Raw genomic sequence first — 14,491 nt, 5'->3', positions numbered from 1 at the left:
GCCGAGCCTTGCAGGTGAGCTGCATCCTTTGTCTAGACATGAAAGTTATTTTGGAACAAGGCAGGGTGCAAATGGACAGCAGATTCATTATTGCCAGTATCTATGTGCAGACACTGGTATTTGGCATGCTCGCATGCCTTTTCAAAGCGGATAACGTAAGCAGTAGACTAAGCTAATTTGGAAGAAGGCATTCTTATTTCAGAAGAAATCTCTCTTCCTGCACAATTCCATGTATACAAAAGGTCTTACATAAAAGCACTGGCTGCCAGATCTCTGAACCTACAAGGTGAAGCGAGAGAGAAGTTTTCCCACATAGGGAGGCAGCTGCCAAGCCAGTCCATACGGGGCCGGCATCCGCAGCGCAGCACAACTGCCGCTGCTGATGGGCAAAACAAACTGCAATCAGACTAAGTCTGCCCTGAGCCACTCAGACACATTTGGAAACAACACCCAGACTCAGAAGATTGATTTTGGATACTTAACAGCATTTTGTCTTTTTTTCTCTGCGTGTCTGTGGTTGTATCTTTCTCTGTCTTTTCCTAGCCCTCATAATATCCCCTAATAACAGCCATCCCCAGGCATAACTCGGCACAGACTGCTGTTCAAGGCTGTGGTATTTAAAGACACGCTATAGGGTCTGTTGGCTAAGATCAGTTTTTATAAACTTTTAACCGAGATGGATTTCCTTGAAATTCTGACTTGCGAAGCATCTGTCCTTCTCACCCTCTCCCTTTGATCACATCGGCAGCACAAGCAGTGCTGTTCTGCTGCTGGCAAATCACCCAGTAATTGCTATTTAAGACTCACAAATCAGATGCCAGTGTGAAGATCTGCCTCGTACTCTTCAGAGGACATCTCCTTTCCAGGAGAGATCAACCAAAATGCCTGGCATACTAAAATATCTGCAAGCCTTCTTCCATGCAAGTGCAGGGAAGCTCCGCTGGCATCAAGCTTTCCCTCCCTGCACACATGGTCTCGATGTTCAACTTTGATTTTTCAGCCCTCTCTGCCAACAAGGTTCTCGGGAAGACCCCATGCCGTGTCCCCGTGTCCCCGCAGGCTCGTCCCCAGCTCGCCCTGCACAGGGCTCCGTTCACCAGCCAGCCGCGGAGCCCCAAGGGGCACCGTGCTCCAGAGCAAATCCAACACTGGTCATCAGATAAAAGTTGGGCCACTTAAACACTCTTTCCATTGTGTAGTTTGTCCCCATGAACCATCATATGAAAGTTATCTCTGTTTTATAAGCCAGCACAATGGCCACCCCACAATATACAGCTAATGCTCTTTATCACCAAAGGTGAAGCAACAGCCAGTTAGTAAATGATTTCTGTTTTCATACTTGGAAACCCTTTCACTTTGCAGGACAAAGTAATCAAGAGTTTTTGACGACATCCCAAGGAAAGCACCGCCAAAGAACAGCCCCTTAAAGAGACGTTTCCTGGGAGCTCCTCTTCAGCAGGAGCCTGCAGGGATTACCTAGCTGGTCCCTCTGATGGGACCAGCTCTACCAATGCCATTCCTAGCTGATGAATAGCAAACTTGTTTTTAAGACCTGCTGTGATATAGATATTCCAATTTACTGCACTCTACCAAGGCTTCGGTGTTAACCTGCCCGGCTGCCTTCTGGAGAGCACGTGCTCAGAGGTCCTGGTCCTGTCTCCTTCCAAAAATCCTGTAATTCACTGCAGCTTCTTAGCTACCCCTCTTAGCAGCAATTTTGGCCACCATCAGGACACTAGACCAGACAGATCTCAAGCGCCAAGTGTCTTCTGTTACAAAAAAAAAGCTCTATCCAACTATGTCAAGTTCAAGACCTCAAGAAATAGCAATTTCCCCTCATTAGGAATTATGCTTCCAACCTTAGCATTACACCGAGGAGATAACTTTTGAACTCCGCTCTGTAAATTACAGAACACGTTAAGCTGAGAAGCTGGTGCCCCAATGAGACCAAAACAGATAACAGGCTGAGAAAAGCTGTTGCCACAGTGCTAGTTATCGCTGAAGAAAGAGAGATAAACCCGAATGAAATTATTTCATTTCTGCTGCCAAATAGGATATTCTATCTTTTATCTTTGGCTTGCCAAGGCAGGGCTTGGCAGATTTAACATTCGAGTTATGGAGGAGGGCAAAAATCAAACAACTTTTTTCCCTGACATTTGGAAACCTGATGGAAAACTTTCGCTCAGGGAAATTCTCTCTTGACTGACTATCTTCCCTGTGTTGCTACACGGGCAATGAAAAATAGAGCTTTGCTTTTATGTGGTCTATTTATTTCTCCCACATAGCCATAAGACATTATGCCATCAGGAGTGCAATCACAAGAAACCTGGAGCCACAGACAAATGGATGGTTAAAATAGAATTCCTAAAGTACAAAAGTCTCATTATTATGTAAATATCCACAGTGAAACAAGAAAACTAGAAAATGAAACCTGTTATATGCAACTATCTAGCCAACACCTCTTACAAACACAACTCCATCCATTTTTCTCCCTTCAAAGCATCAGTAGCTCTTAAAAAAAATCCTAAATGTGATTTCCCTGCTACACTGAAAAGCTTTGAAATGCAGTTAAATTGTTTTTCTTTAAAGAATCTTCCTGTGTAATTCTAGCAGCAAGCCAGAAGTCATTTCTTATCTTCTGATTTGGTTTCTCTACACCAGTCCTGTTGGTGTAGAAAGGAAAAAAAGACATGGTTTTGCTGGAGCAGGGAAGGGGATGGGGCCTGATCATCTCAGTAGCAGATCTGTGCACTGCTCCACTGCCAGAGGTCTGAAAGAACTGAGAGAGAAAAAACTCCTGGGTGGAAGGCAAGCCTGCTTACACAAAGCAGAGGAAGGTATCTCCCCGGACACAGAGGGAAAAACAAATTAACAAGCAAGAAATCACTTTCCCCTCCCTCCCTCCTCCCCAAAGCCCTGCTTCAACTGTTCACACCAGGAATTTAATGTTCCAGCACTCAGTAATTGAGACAACGGGGTATCCAGGTCTGAAGGGAAAAGCTGGCACAGGTATGCTGAGATACAGCTTTCAACCAGACGTCTCGGTGCCAGTGATTCATGCTTTTTAACATATAGAGGGAAAAAAAAATACAGCCATCAACAAGATATGGAACAACCCAGAGTAAACAGCATCTCCTTCCCACCAAGCATGTCCTCCCACGGGCACACATCTTATCCAAGGTTCCGTCGGGAAGGGGCTGCCCCAGCTAATGCCTCTGGGCAGTCCTGCTCTATTTGCAGCAGGCAAAAAGGTGCGATGGGGAGATCTTCAGGGACATGGTAGGACCTCACCACCTAAGGGCACTAGGGCCATCAAATAGACATATGGACCACTGACGCAGGGTCAGTCCCCTCCAGGACACAGCACGTTAGTGACACCAAGGGCAAGGGTGGAGAAGCTGCCTAAATGAGAAGACAGAACAAAGTATGGAAATGCCTCTATAGCAAAACTTCCTCCAGCTGCCACAGACAGAAAAGCCTCCCCAAGATGTGACATGGAGCCAGGTCCCTTCCAACAGCCCTTTGGGCTCCCACCTCTTTCTGCGCTTGTTGGTAAGCGAGCCCACATCTGCCCTCTGGGTAAAGGCTGGAGAATGGTTCACCAGCCAAGCTCTATTTTGATACCAGGAAGCCCCAAACGAGCGTGTGGCCGAGGAGCTCGTTAGGAGCAGGGAAGGTGCACGTCGTGAGTCAGCCGTGCGGTTTGGCTGCCGTGGCAAGAAGCAGCAGCAGGCACGGGATGCCAAAATGCTCCGGGCATGAGAAAGGAGACAAACAAAGGAGATAAGACAGATGGAAATACAAAGAGAAGAGATGGAGGAGACTGCACACACCTTCTCCATAGGGAAACTCAGATGGGACCTGACACGTGTTTCAGGAGATCACACCTGGCCTCATCCCATCTTGCAGCTCGTGAAGCCACCCCAGCAAGCGAGCCCCTGCTCCTGGGTTCTCGCTAGCTCTCCCCCTGCCTGGATCAGCAGATTTGCTTCCCTGCTTCTCTCCTGAACCCACCACATCCATCACGGTGACACGCACGCTCCACCTTAGGAAAGCCTGCTCTTATTTTAGCTACAAACCCGCACAGATAGGCTCTGTAAACAGTGGGATGATGATGAGAAAGAAAATGTTTCCTTTCAAGGCAAACCGTGCAGCAGGACACCGACTGTCCAAAAGTGCAACTCTGAAACTTAATGAGCTTGAATGCTAAATCCACTGGAGCTAACGAGGACCAAGGTGCTTATTTGCATTCCTAATTGAAAAGCCATTGAACGTGATGCGCAGGGATGATCCTTACTAGAATGGGAAGAGAAGCACGGCATAAGCTTCAAGGTGACTCATCCTTTTCACGTCAAGTAAACATTAATGCCCGCACATTCAAACTTGACTGCCTAAAGTTAAACACCTTAAACATACTTAAGCACCTCCATAGGTTGTCAAATTATAATGTGCCAGGAAGCAGCAATTTCCTTTGCCTGCGGTGAGGGCTCTCTGAGAGTTTTGCCTACACACAGGGACTTCGGGGTGTGATTTTAAGCATCTACAGTAGGGGCAGATGGTGACACACAGGTCCTTCCGACCTGCGGCAATTATCCAGAGAAATAAAAGGGAAAAAGTGCTGTTTGCCAGATATCCTACCTCTTAGTAAAGCAATTCCCCTCTAGAGCATAAACAATGAAATAGAAGAGGGGACACCTGCCCAGCACTATCCAGCGTGAGAGTGGAGAGCAAGGAGAAGCTCTCGCTTTAATGACACACTTGGCAATGTGCTGCGTGCGTCTGACAGCGCAGCGGCCATGGGGCACGACACCAGCTCCACTTAGCACCGTCTTGATAGGCGATGCCTTCCCGGATTCAAGTACAGTTGTTTCTCCAGTCTCAACAGCCGAGATGCCAATGGCAGCGCTGAATTAATCATGCCAGTTGGCTGCAGCACATTTTTGGGTATGTACTGTGTGAGGCTGGTTAAAGATAGTCCTCGGTATACGATCAACCTGTTCCAGCTCTAAATCACAGTGAAGGCTGAGCAGTTTCACAGTTTGAAGAGTGGAAAAGCAGAAAGCTACAAAAGAAGCAGCGAATTAATCTATTTTTTTGCACTTCTATGACCTTCTTCCTGGAAACGCTTCGTGCCTGCATGTTAATTAATTAACTCTCGTATACCCGTGTAAGCCAAACAGTGTTTTCTACCTCCCTTACATGCAAAGCAAGACAATGATAAAGCCACTTGCTCAAAGGTCACACAGGGAGTCAGCAGCAAAATCAATGATGGACTCTAGAAACTTCAACTCCGGGACTAAAAGAGGCAGGAAAACAGGCAAAATAGAGCTGTTATTGAGGCAGGATTAACATCTGTAATCACAGAGTTGAACCAAACCCAAACCAAAAACTGGTCTGAACAGGTACCTTTTTCACTCAAACCAGAACAACCTGAAGTGTTATTCTGTAGTTCTGTTGAAGTCAGACTGGAACCCAACGAAACAATTTACTGAACTAATTCCCTGCCCACGATACCGAGAACTCCTCCTACAGTACATCACTAGCAACTAAAGGGGGAGGAGGGACCAGAGCACGAATCTACACAAAAATGCTCCTTGAAGCTGAGATTTTAGCCCTTGGAAAAGGCAGAGAGATCTTTTCCCACTACATGGTTTTTGCTACTCATTTCCTACAAAAGAAGTGTGTATATTATGATAACAGGCATCAGTATTTTTAAAAAGATACACAGGAACATCATCTTTTACCCACAAGCTATAAATTCCTGCTGCCCTATGTAACCGACCATCACCGTTTTGCAGAAGACTGGCAGATGGGAGCATCAGCCCAGTGAAGGTCTAAACTTGGGTCTTCTGGCTTGCTGAGAAAGGGTTAATTATTAAAAGCATTTTTCTTAAGAATACAAAATAATTTCTTGAAAGTAAGAAATTGAAGTCACTTCTGCCAGAACAAGCCCCATTCTCCCTTGTGTTTACCAGACGCGAATGCCACTCATACTTGGTATTCCTCGCAGTTGTGAGGAAGGCTGTGGGAGAAGCGCTGCAATCAGATCCCAGCCGGATTCTTAAAAGGGAATTTTGCTCCTTTGTTAAATACCAATGACCCTATTTGGGCCAGGATCAACAACTGGATCCCAACTGGAAAGTCCTTTACTCGTGCTTCGGCCAGCGAGTGCCTCCTGCCCACCCTGCCCGCCCGCGGCAGCTGCTGCCCACGCTCACCCCACCACGACGAGCCACCGTGCGCTGCAAGGACACTTGCTGCCTGCCCGACTCTCCTAGATGTCGTTCCTCGCTATTTCCTGCACCTTGCAGCTCCATGTAAGGGCTTTGCCGGGTCAGAGTAATTTTAACCTCTCCCAGCCCGCCAGTCCTCAACTACCGCTGGGCTCCCTGCGTTTTCAGGGGAGGCTTCATGCCCCCACCTGGCTATTAACCATTTTCTGAGTCCTATTCAAAGTGTCTGCCAAGGAAAGCAATTAGCACGGAGAAATTAGCACTATCCACGACACTGAGGTGCGGACGTGCATTGCTTGCTGCCTCGCTCACCGGTGAGTTAACTCAAGAGAGCAACTCCTCTGCGGAGCACGGCAGGTAAGAGCAGCCACAAAGCCCGATGTCGGTATGCGACCCATCCACCACCACCACCACCACCACCACCACCACCACCATCCGCGCGGCCTCCCAGCCCACTCTGCAGGTCAGGACAAGTTCCGCCCATCGGCTGCAATGCCGCACACCTAGTTTATCACCTGTAGGAGACAGAAAAACGACGTGCCTCAATGATAAAGAATTCACTCTTGCCTAACCACCTGCCTGCAAATTGTCTCGAACAATGGGCAGTGGTAAGGGGAGGGAGGCAAGAAAATATCGACCTCCAAGCACAAATTCCCACACCGCACTGGAGATGCAGTGGGAGATTCTCCCACTGGAGATGCAGGAAGGGTCGGCAACGGGCTAGCGCCGAGCGGCAGCAGCCGGCACCACGGAGGAGCCCGAAGGTGAGGAGGTCCCGCTCACCCCTCCGAGGTCAGGCCAGCCGCAGGAGGCAACCGTCCTGCTGGAGGAATGTGTCGTGTATCATTTAGCTGTCGTCAGATAAGAGCGATTTCCACCACCACCTCAGGACCGTTGTTAAGCGTATCTGACACATCTCAGCTCTTTTCCATTCAAATGCCTCCTCAACCAGTTCAAATATAGAAGCTGCCTTTCATTAGCCCTAGCCTATTACTCATTTCAATACCACTGTGGTTAGAAACCTCGCTGTTAATTTGACAAAGCCTTCATCCATTGTGTGTTAACCATCAGATACTTGGCAAACACATCTCCCAAGCTCCCGATACAAATTTCGCCGGCACCGATAGCGTGTGCTCTTGTATCATTGCATGGAAACGTGGAGAGAAAGAGTGAGGCTGTACAAGGATTTAAAGATGCAACAAGCACAGAAAACATTCAAACAAATTTAGGTATAAAAATGAGTTGAACTGCGTTCAGTGGGATTTAAAATTGAATTCCACTATTTGAGAAGAGTATTTCCATTTCTACATAAAACCTGAATTGTTGATTGTTCGGCTTTTCCAGGAGCCAAATGATGAAGGTCCCTCCACATTTCCTCTACATTTGATCAGAATGGAAAGACATTTTCCACCTTCAGCTACTGATGGTGAATGAAACAACAAAAGGGGAACAACGTCTGTGGGCTTCTACAGTTAATCGATTTAACACAACAGGTAGGCAAATTTTAGTTTGGGGGTGTTCTGGCTTTGTTTTTTTTTTTAACTAAATAAACTACTTCAACCCATAGACAGGGGAGAGCGGTTCCTCTGTTAGTTAAAACGAGAGTGGAAGTGCATTGCTCAGTCTGCCAGGGTGAAGAAAGAGGTGCATTTTGGACAAGGAAAAGACTTAATTCTGATTGATTATCTTTAAGTAATTCTAAACAGTCATAGCATTTATAAATAGGATTTCATCCAACGATGCAGTCTTCTGGAAAAACTTTATGATTTTCAAAAGGACTGTTCCAAGAACAGTTCCAAACCTGCTTCCCACCATAATGCTGTTTGGATAATGAAAGACAAACAATGCATCCGAGCACATCAATATGAAAAACTGCTGAATTGTGTCCAACTTGACAAAATAAGTTTATAAACTTCCGAATTACAAACATCCAAAATCTCTTCTGCAGCCACAGGTCAACAGCTTCTTTTGACCATCATTACTCTGTAAACACTGAACACAACTGAATTTGGAGAAAAGATACATTTTCAGCATCTTCCAGCATATTAGCTAACGTTGTTCAAGTGTCCTGCGTGTTTTTGCCTTGCGCAATTTGACAAATGTTTGCAAATGGCCTATCCCCAGCAAAGCAATCCTTACAGACGGTCTCCACCTGGCAGGACAGGACACAGCTTTTCTAGGCCACCAGAACAATGTTAAAGTTGGGAGGTCTACATAAATCAAGCCTTCAGTTTTTTCCATCAAACTTTTCCTCTTTCTTAACGACTTCTTTTAAAAGCACTGCTAGGAACTCTTTAATCACAGAACTGCGGTACAACTGATGTCATCCCTTTTTTTAAATTCACGTGTGTAAGGTTGCGCGTATGAAGGCTGCTCAGGAGAGACTGTTCTAGCAATAGGCAGAACGCCTGATACAACTCTCAGCCTTCTGGAACAGAGCTCACAGCTAGATCCCACGTCCCAGCAGGTACAGATATTTTTTCTTTGGGAAGTTCCAGCCTTACCAAGGTAACCTGCCCTGACCCAAGGATATTTCCCTGGCTCTCCCATTTTTTTTGCATGTGCCCCTTGATGTTGCCTCTAGCTGAAAAGCCGATCCACAAAATGAATTTTCGCCAAGGTCATGCACTCCTTACAATGCCTTTATTTGCCAGTTGGTGAGGTATTTTAAAAAAATGAAAACTTCCTTATTGTGAAAGGAGCTAATTTACCATTTAAATGTAATAGAGAAAGAGAGGAGATGCAACTAGAAATCTAATCACAGGTTCATAGTTAAACCACAAGCCTAGCAGCTTTCTTTTGTGCCTTGAAGGTCCCAAGCACCCTCTCTTTGCAAAGACAATATATGGCACATCCAAATGCAAATCTATTCCTCTCTTTATTTCTATATTCAGCTCCCTGGCTGATTACAGGGAGGCATGTGTGTGTGTTCAATAGGTCCTCCTGCTTCTTTAAATAAGTTTAATAATACCCTTTTTATTTATGGGAGCCCAAAGTACAAAGGATGTAGCACAGGAGCTCTACAAGAGCAGAAAAGAAACGAAAAGGAAACTAGCTGAAGATACGGACTGGCAAGGGCTCAGTAATTCAATACTATTGATTCTATAGAGACCAACTGCTTTTATTATGCACCGATTCTCAGACAAGGAAAAAGCCCCACAGTTATGAATTTGCAAAGGAAAAGAATCTGTACATCTCTTGGGTAAGAGCAGAATTCACTAAAAAGGCAGTTTAAAACCAGTCTACCAAACATTTCAGACCTGCTTTCAAATAGTTTTCCTCTGGTGACGCTGAACAACTAACCTCTCCCCACATTAAAAAGTTGCATTTTTTTAAAAAAGAAGAGGAAATGAAAAAGAAAGCCCCTAAAAGGATTCGACTGAAAGGCTGGGGATCGCTGCTTCAGCTGCGAGAACAGCCCCGCTTCATGCGCTTTTGTCGCTCTCACATGGGCGAAGCTGCACCCCGCCGCTTAAGCATCCCCGCCTCGGTGCCGGTCGCGGCGGGGACCATTAAAAACAACGATAATAAAAATTTTTTTTGAAACATTCGGCTTATCCCGGGCCGCTCCGCAGCGGCGCGGGGCTCGGACCCGGGGGCGGCACGGGTCGCTCCCTGCGCCGCGCCCCGCTCGCCCCCCGCATCTCCCGGGACAGGACGCGCCCCCCGCCCCGCAGCCCCCCGCGGGGCAGCGCAGCCCCCCGCCGCCGCCCCGCTTCCCCCGCCGGTACCTGCCAGGGTCTTGTGCACCGTGTTGCCCATCGCTCCGCTCGGCGGCGCGGCGGAGCCCGGGGCGGCCCGGCGCTCCGCAGGGCCATGGACAGCGCCCGCCTCCCGCTGCCGCGCTCCGCGCCCAGCCGCGCCGCCCCCCGCGCCCCGCCCCGGCCCGCCCCGCAGCCCGGCCTCGCCCGCCCCCGGCGGAGCCGCCGCCGAGCCCGGGACGCCGCTGCCCGCCCCACCTCCCCTCCCCGGTGACTCTCCGGGACCTCTGGGGCTGCGGGGCCGCCCAGCCCGCCCCGGCACCGGCCGCGCTCCGCCCTGCGCGGGGTCGTAACGGGGGTGAGAAGCTACGGCGAAAAGCGGCTGGCGTCTGTGGCAGGAGCTGCCAGCCGGGGCTTTGGGTGAACACGGGCCCGGCTCTTTCCGAGAGGGTCCGCCGACCCCAGGAAACTACTTTTTGCCTCTCTCCCTTAGAAGAAAAAAAAAATCTTCTTTCTCCCTTAGGAAAAAAAAATGGTTTGGAGAGCAGGAGGGCATGGCTGGCAATTCCAGCTTTGTCCTCAGGACAGCCCTTTCCATCAGCAAAACCTTCCCAGAGGGTACAAGCTGCATTGGGAAACGCTGGGAGTCAATAAACCCAAGCTCTTTTCCCCTCCGTGGCATTTACTTACGAGGTGACCTTGGATAAGCCACTTTGCATCTCAGTGACACGGCTTCCCCATCTGGGAATTGAGGGTATTAGCAGGAGTGTTGTGTTGGCAAATTCGTTATTAGTTTGAAGCACACCGATACCATGGTGACGAAGGACACCTCAGCCGGCAGCCTGAAGTGCAGTATTGACGAGATTTGCCTCACAATTTCTCTCTCTTCCGATCTCAGATGTAAAAGCATGTTTATAGCTCCATTAGAGGAGAGTAAGGGCTTCCTTTTTGTTCCTGGTCACACTTGTGTTGCTGAGGGGTGATGCTGCCGAGCCTTTCTTCTCTGAGGCTCTTTTCTTAGTTTTAAGAATGGAGAAATGGGAGGATCAGAGCTACAAAACGTGCTGCAACCAACACATTGGGCTGATGCCGTGGTGCATAGCGTTTGGGAAAATCCACGGTGTCCCTTAGCAGAAGGCCCATCTGTGGACTATCACAGGTCCTGGGTCACAAAAAAAGTGCAAAGAGGGGGAGAGCCAAGCACCAGTGCTCAATGGCTTGGCAGAGATCAGGCTCTGATCTATTGTAGGGAAGCTAAAATAACAAGCTTTTAATCCCTAGATCATGTTGAACAGGTCAAGTATGGCTCAGGAGATGAGAAGGGACAGAAAAACCTAATTTCCAGTATATTTTGCCATCATATGGATTTGTTAAAAATGGGATTATCGAATGAGACACCAGCAGCTGTTCTTAAAAGCGCTTGCACCCATCTGCTGTCTTCTTAGGTTAGCATATGTCTCCCACTGTCTTTGGTGCCCTGAGCTGTAAACCACGGGCAGGAGCTGTCAGAGGGCAGGAGCGAGCGTGCTGAAGCAGAGTGCTGCCCTTCAGGGAGAAGGGGAGGGGGGCAAAGTCATCCTGTTTGCACAGAGGGGAAAGTCCTTGTTTCACTAGACAGTGGGGAATGGGAGGCTTTGGCTAATCCCGGCCGGTTTCCCTCAGCAGGGAGTGGTAGTTGTTATTTTAGGGCTTAAATGAGCCTTAAAAAGCCAGAGGCGGCAGAGGGGTTCTCCGCAGCTGGGTCTCTGCGGCTGCCTGGGGGCTGCGAGGGCAGCTCATGTGCGTGCCATGTGTGGGCTGCGTGCCACCTCCCCGGGGGCTGCCCGGGAGACGTGCCGTGTCCCTCCTTCCACACCCCGATCACACCAGCCCAGAGACGGTCGCTGCCTGTCCCAAGGGTGTTCCAGCCCTTCCTCCTCCCCAAAAACGAGGTAAAAATAGAAGACAATAAAATGGACATGCACATCCTTAGGACACGGAGGCAGCCTCCAGGAACGCAATCAACGCTCCTACTTCTTGGCATTGTAGAAATGTAGAGTTTGTTAAAATAACCCACTTCACACAATGCAAAACAATAAGCATGAGAAATAGTTCAGTGAGGATGACTTCACCCTCCCCAGAAACCACACTGAGAAAGTACAAGAGAACCAGAAAACGACGCTGAGCGGGGACTGAAAGGCAATGCAAAGTCACGGCTCCGCCTAGAGAAATGCAGAAAGGAAACCAACTGTCCCGAGCAAGGAACCACAAATGAAAGCTCATTAGCATGTTAAAATCCTTTCTGCTCCAGCAAGTTTTGATAACTATTGATAACACACTTCAGTAATTTCTTCTGTAAGCCTGACAGATGGCAGCTCCTCTGAAGAAATCCCCTTTCCTCTCTCACCCTGATTTTGATCAAGGGACAGGATGACCTGCATTTGCTTTGGTATCTGCATTTTCACTTATAGCTATAAAATAGTAACATCACCTAAGCTCCTTCCTAGTATTTTTTATTACTAGATCTTAAACCATTTTGCAGACAAGGTGAGGGACATTATCCTTATTTTATAGGTGATGAAACCGAGGTACAGGGAACCCAGGAGACAAGAACAAGGTCACCCCCTCGGCCATCAGCAGACTCGGGAGCAGAGGAGCCACAAAACACGTACTGTGTTGGATCCAGCTCACAGGACCGGACACTTTTAGCCGTGCACACTGTACTGCTGCTTCTCCCTCTGCATTTTCTGTGGTCCCCCCCGTAACGAATTCATCTCGGTGGGATCAGTGGAGTAAGATCAGGGTAATACCATGCAAGGGAAAAAGTCTCTGAAAGGCGTTCTGTGCTACACTGGTGTCAGGCATCTGCTTCCCAGCTCACTGGAATCACCTCTAAATCTTACTGTGCGTGGATGTGTACCCAGGCCTTTAAAATATGGGACAAAAAAGAAAAGACAGGCAAATTTCTTTCTGAATCAAAAATGTGATGAATTCCACCTAAGATTTGTCACAGACAAACTCTCTACACGCACATACACAGGCCAGACCTCTCACGGGAGGGTATGGGCTGCACTGACCGTTAGCAGCCACATAAATGCACTCGTATAAATGTAATGGTTCCGGAGATGCAAATAGCTTACAAAGAACAGCTAAATTTCCACTGATTGATACCAGCCTGAGGTGTAACTCTTCTTATGGCATCAAATTGGTTGCATTGTCTTTGTAAATCCCTTGGGGGCTCGAGTTTTGGGGGATGAAAGACGTTACGAGATGTAAGGTATCACCATTAGCAGCTGCCATTCTTGTCTATCTAACAGATGGCAGTAAATAATGACAGACTCATCTCTTTCAGCAACAGAGAGATAAAACACTGAAAAATCTGTCTGTCTTTCCCCTTCAGGGCAGCAAGCCCTCCTGCGCTTGAGCAGAGCAATCTCCCCCCATCCCCGATTGCAGCTGCAGCGCGGGGTGCACCTTCCCTGGCCCGCAGAGCAGGGCTGCGGTCACCCCTGCTGCTGGCTGCTTCCCAGCAAGCACCAGTTTTACTCTTCCACTCTCAAACTGGCCAGTTCTGTCTTGTTCACAGCTGAGCTCCACTAAAAACCTGTGGACCTCCCTAAATCTCCGTCTTTTAGCAAAGGCCAGGTTGCTGCTTGCAGACGTTTCCCTCCAGAGCTGTGTATAACCCCGCTCCGCAGCCTGGGGGCTGTCAGCTCTCGCTCCAGTTTCACACCTCTGCACCTTCCGTTGTTCTCTTTTTCTTTTTCCTGTGACTCCAAATCTGAGTAGATGCATGCGTTTCTCTTTCAGCCCCATCTGTCTGGAGCTCTGAGACTGTCCAAACCGCTTCCACTTCCATCACATCTCACCTTGAAACCTCCCTTTCCCTCCCCTACTTAGCAGGAGCTCCCTGGGAATTCTCAGAGACTGCAGACGAAAGATACCCTGGAAAAATACGTGAGTCGACTGCACGAGCCTACAATGCTCTTCCAGCATGCAAATACCACCATGTCTAAAAGAGTACAGTTACTCTGACATGCGCATCAGTGACATATAACACATCTTCTTCAACAAGTACATATCCAGCATGGATGCACCAAGCAGTATCATGGAAATAATTCCTTCCTGTTGACACATGCACAGCAAAAAGCTCATTTCTGTAGCTGTGCTGCATGGTGTTACGTGCTTCCCCCCTATAGAAGCCACGCTCCCGCCAGCACCTTGTATTTCCTTTCCTCATCCCTCTCGCTCAAGTGACTGTCCAGGAGAGAGCAGATTTAACTGATAAAAGCAAATGTTACTCTTCTCACAACTTCCCAGCCTCCGCACCTCGCTGATGGAAGGAGAGTACTAATAAACCTCGCTCTTACTTGGAGAGGAACAAAAAAAAAAAAAAAAGATGTTCCCTGAATTCCCATAACACACATTTAAAGACTTATTTGTTTAGGAGGGATGCATGTACGGAGCGTCCTCCGGCACCGCGCAAAGCCATCCTGCCACCCACGCCTTCCAACTGCTGAAAGCAATTACTTTCCTCCCCTGCTCTCAGCACTAGCAGAGGATGCGCCGGGTCTCCAC

General features: G+C 48.3%; 1 protein-coding gene across 1 annotated transcript in view; it reads right to left on the bottom strand.

Moving 5' to 3' along the window:
• The window catches only part of NEURL1B (neuralized E3 ubiquitin protein ligase 1B), a 34,315-nt gene extending 24,217 nt beyond the window's left edge, over positions 1 to 10,098 (bottom strand). The window contains exon 1 of the mRNA XM_075164400.1: positions 9,965 to 10,098. Within this exon, the coding sequence (XP_075020501.1) occupies positions 9,965 to 9,995 (31 nt within the window). The 5' untranslated portion in view covers positions 9,996 to 10,098. The remainder of the gene's footprint in view (positions 1 to 9,964) is intronic.
• Positions 10,099 to 14,491: the final 4,393 nt, after the last annotated feature.

This window comes from Calonectris borealis, chromosome 15 (assembly GCF_964195595.1).
Source record: "Calonectris borealis chromosome 15, bCalBor7.hap1.2, whole genome shotgun sequence".
NCBI classification, from domain to species: domain Eukaryota; kingdom Metazoa; phylum Chordata; class Aves; order Procellariiformes; family Procellariidae; genus Calonectris; species Calonectris borealis.
This window is presented reverse-complemented; position numbering and strand designations above follow the sequence as displayed.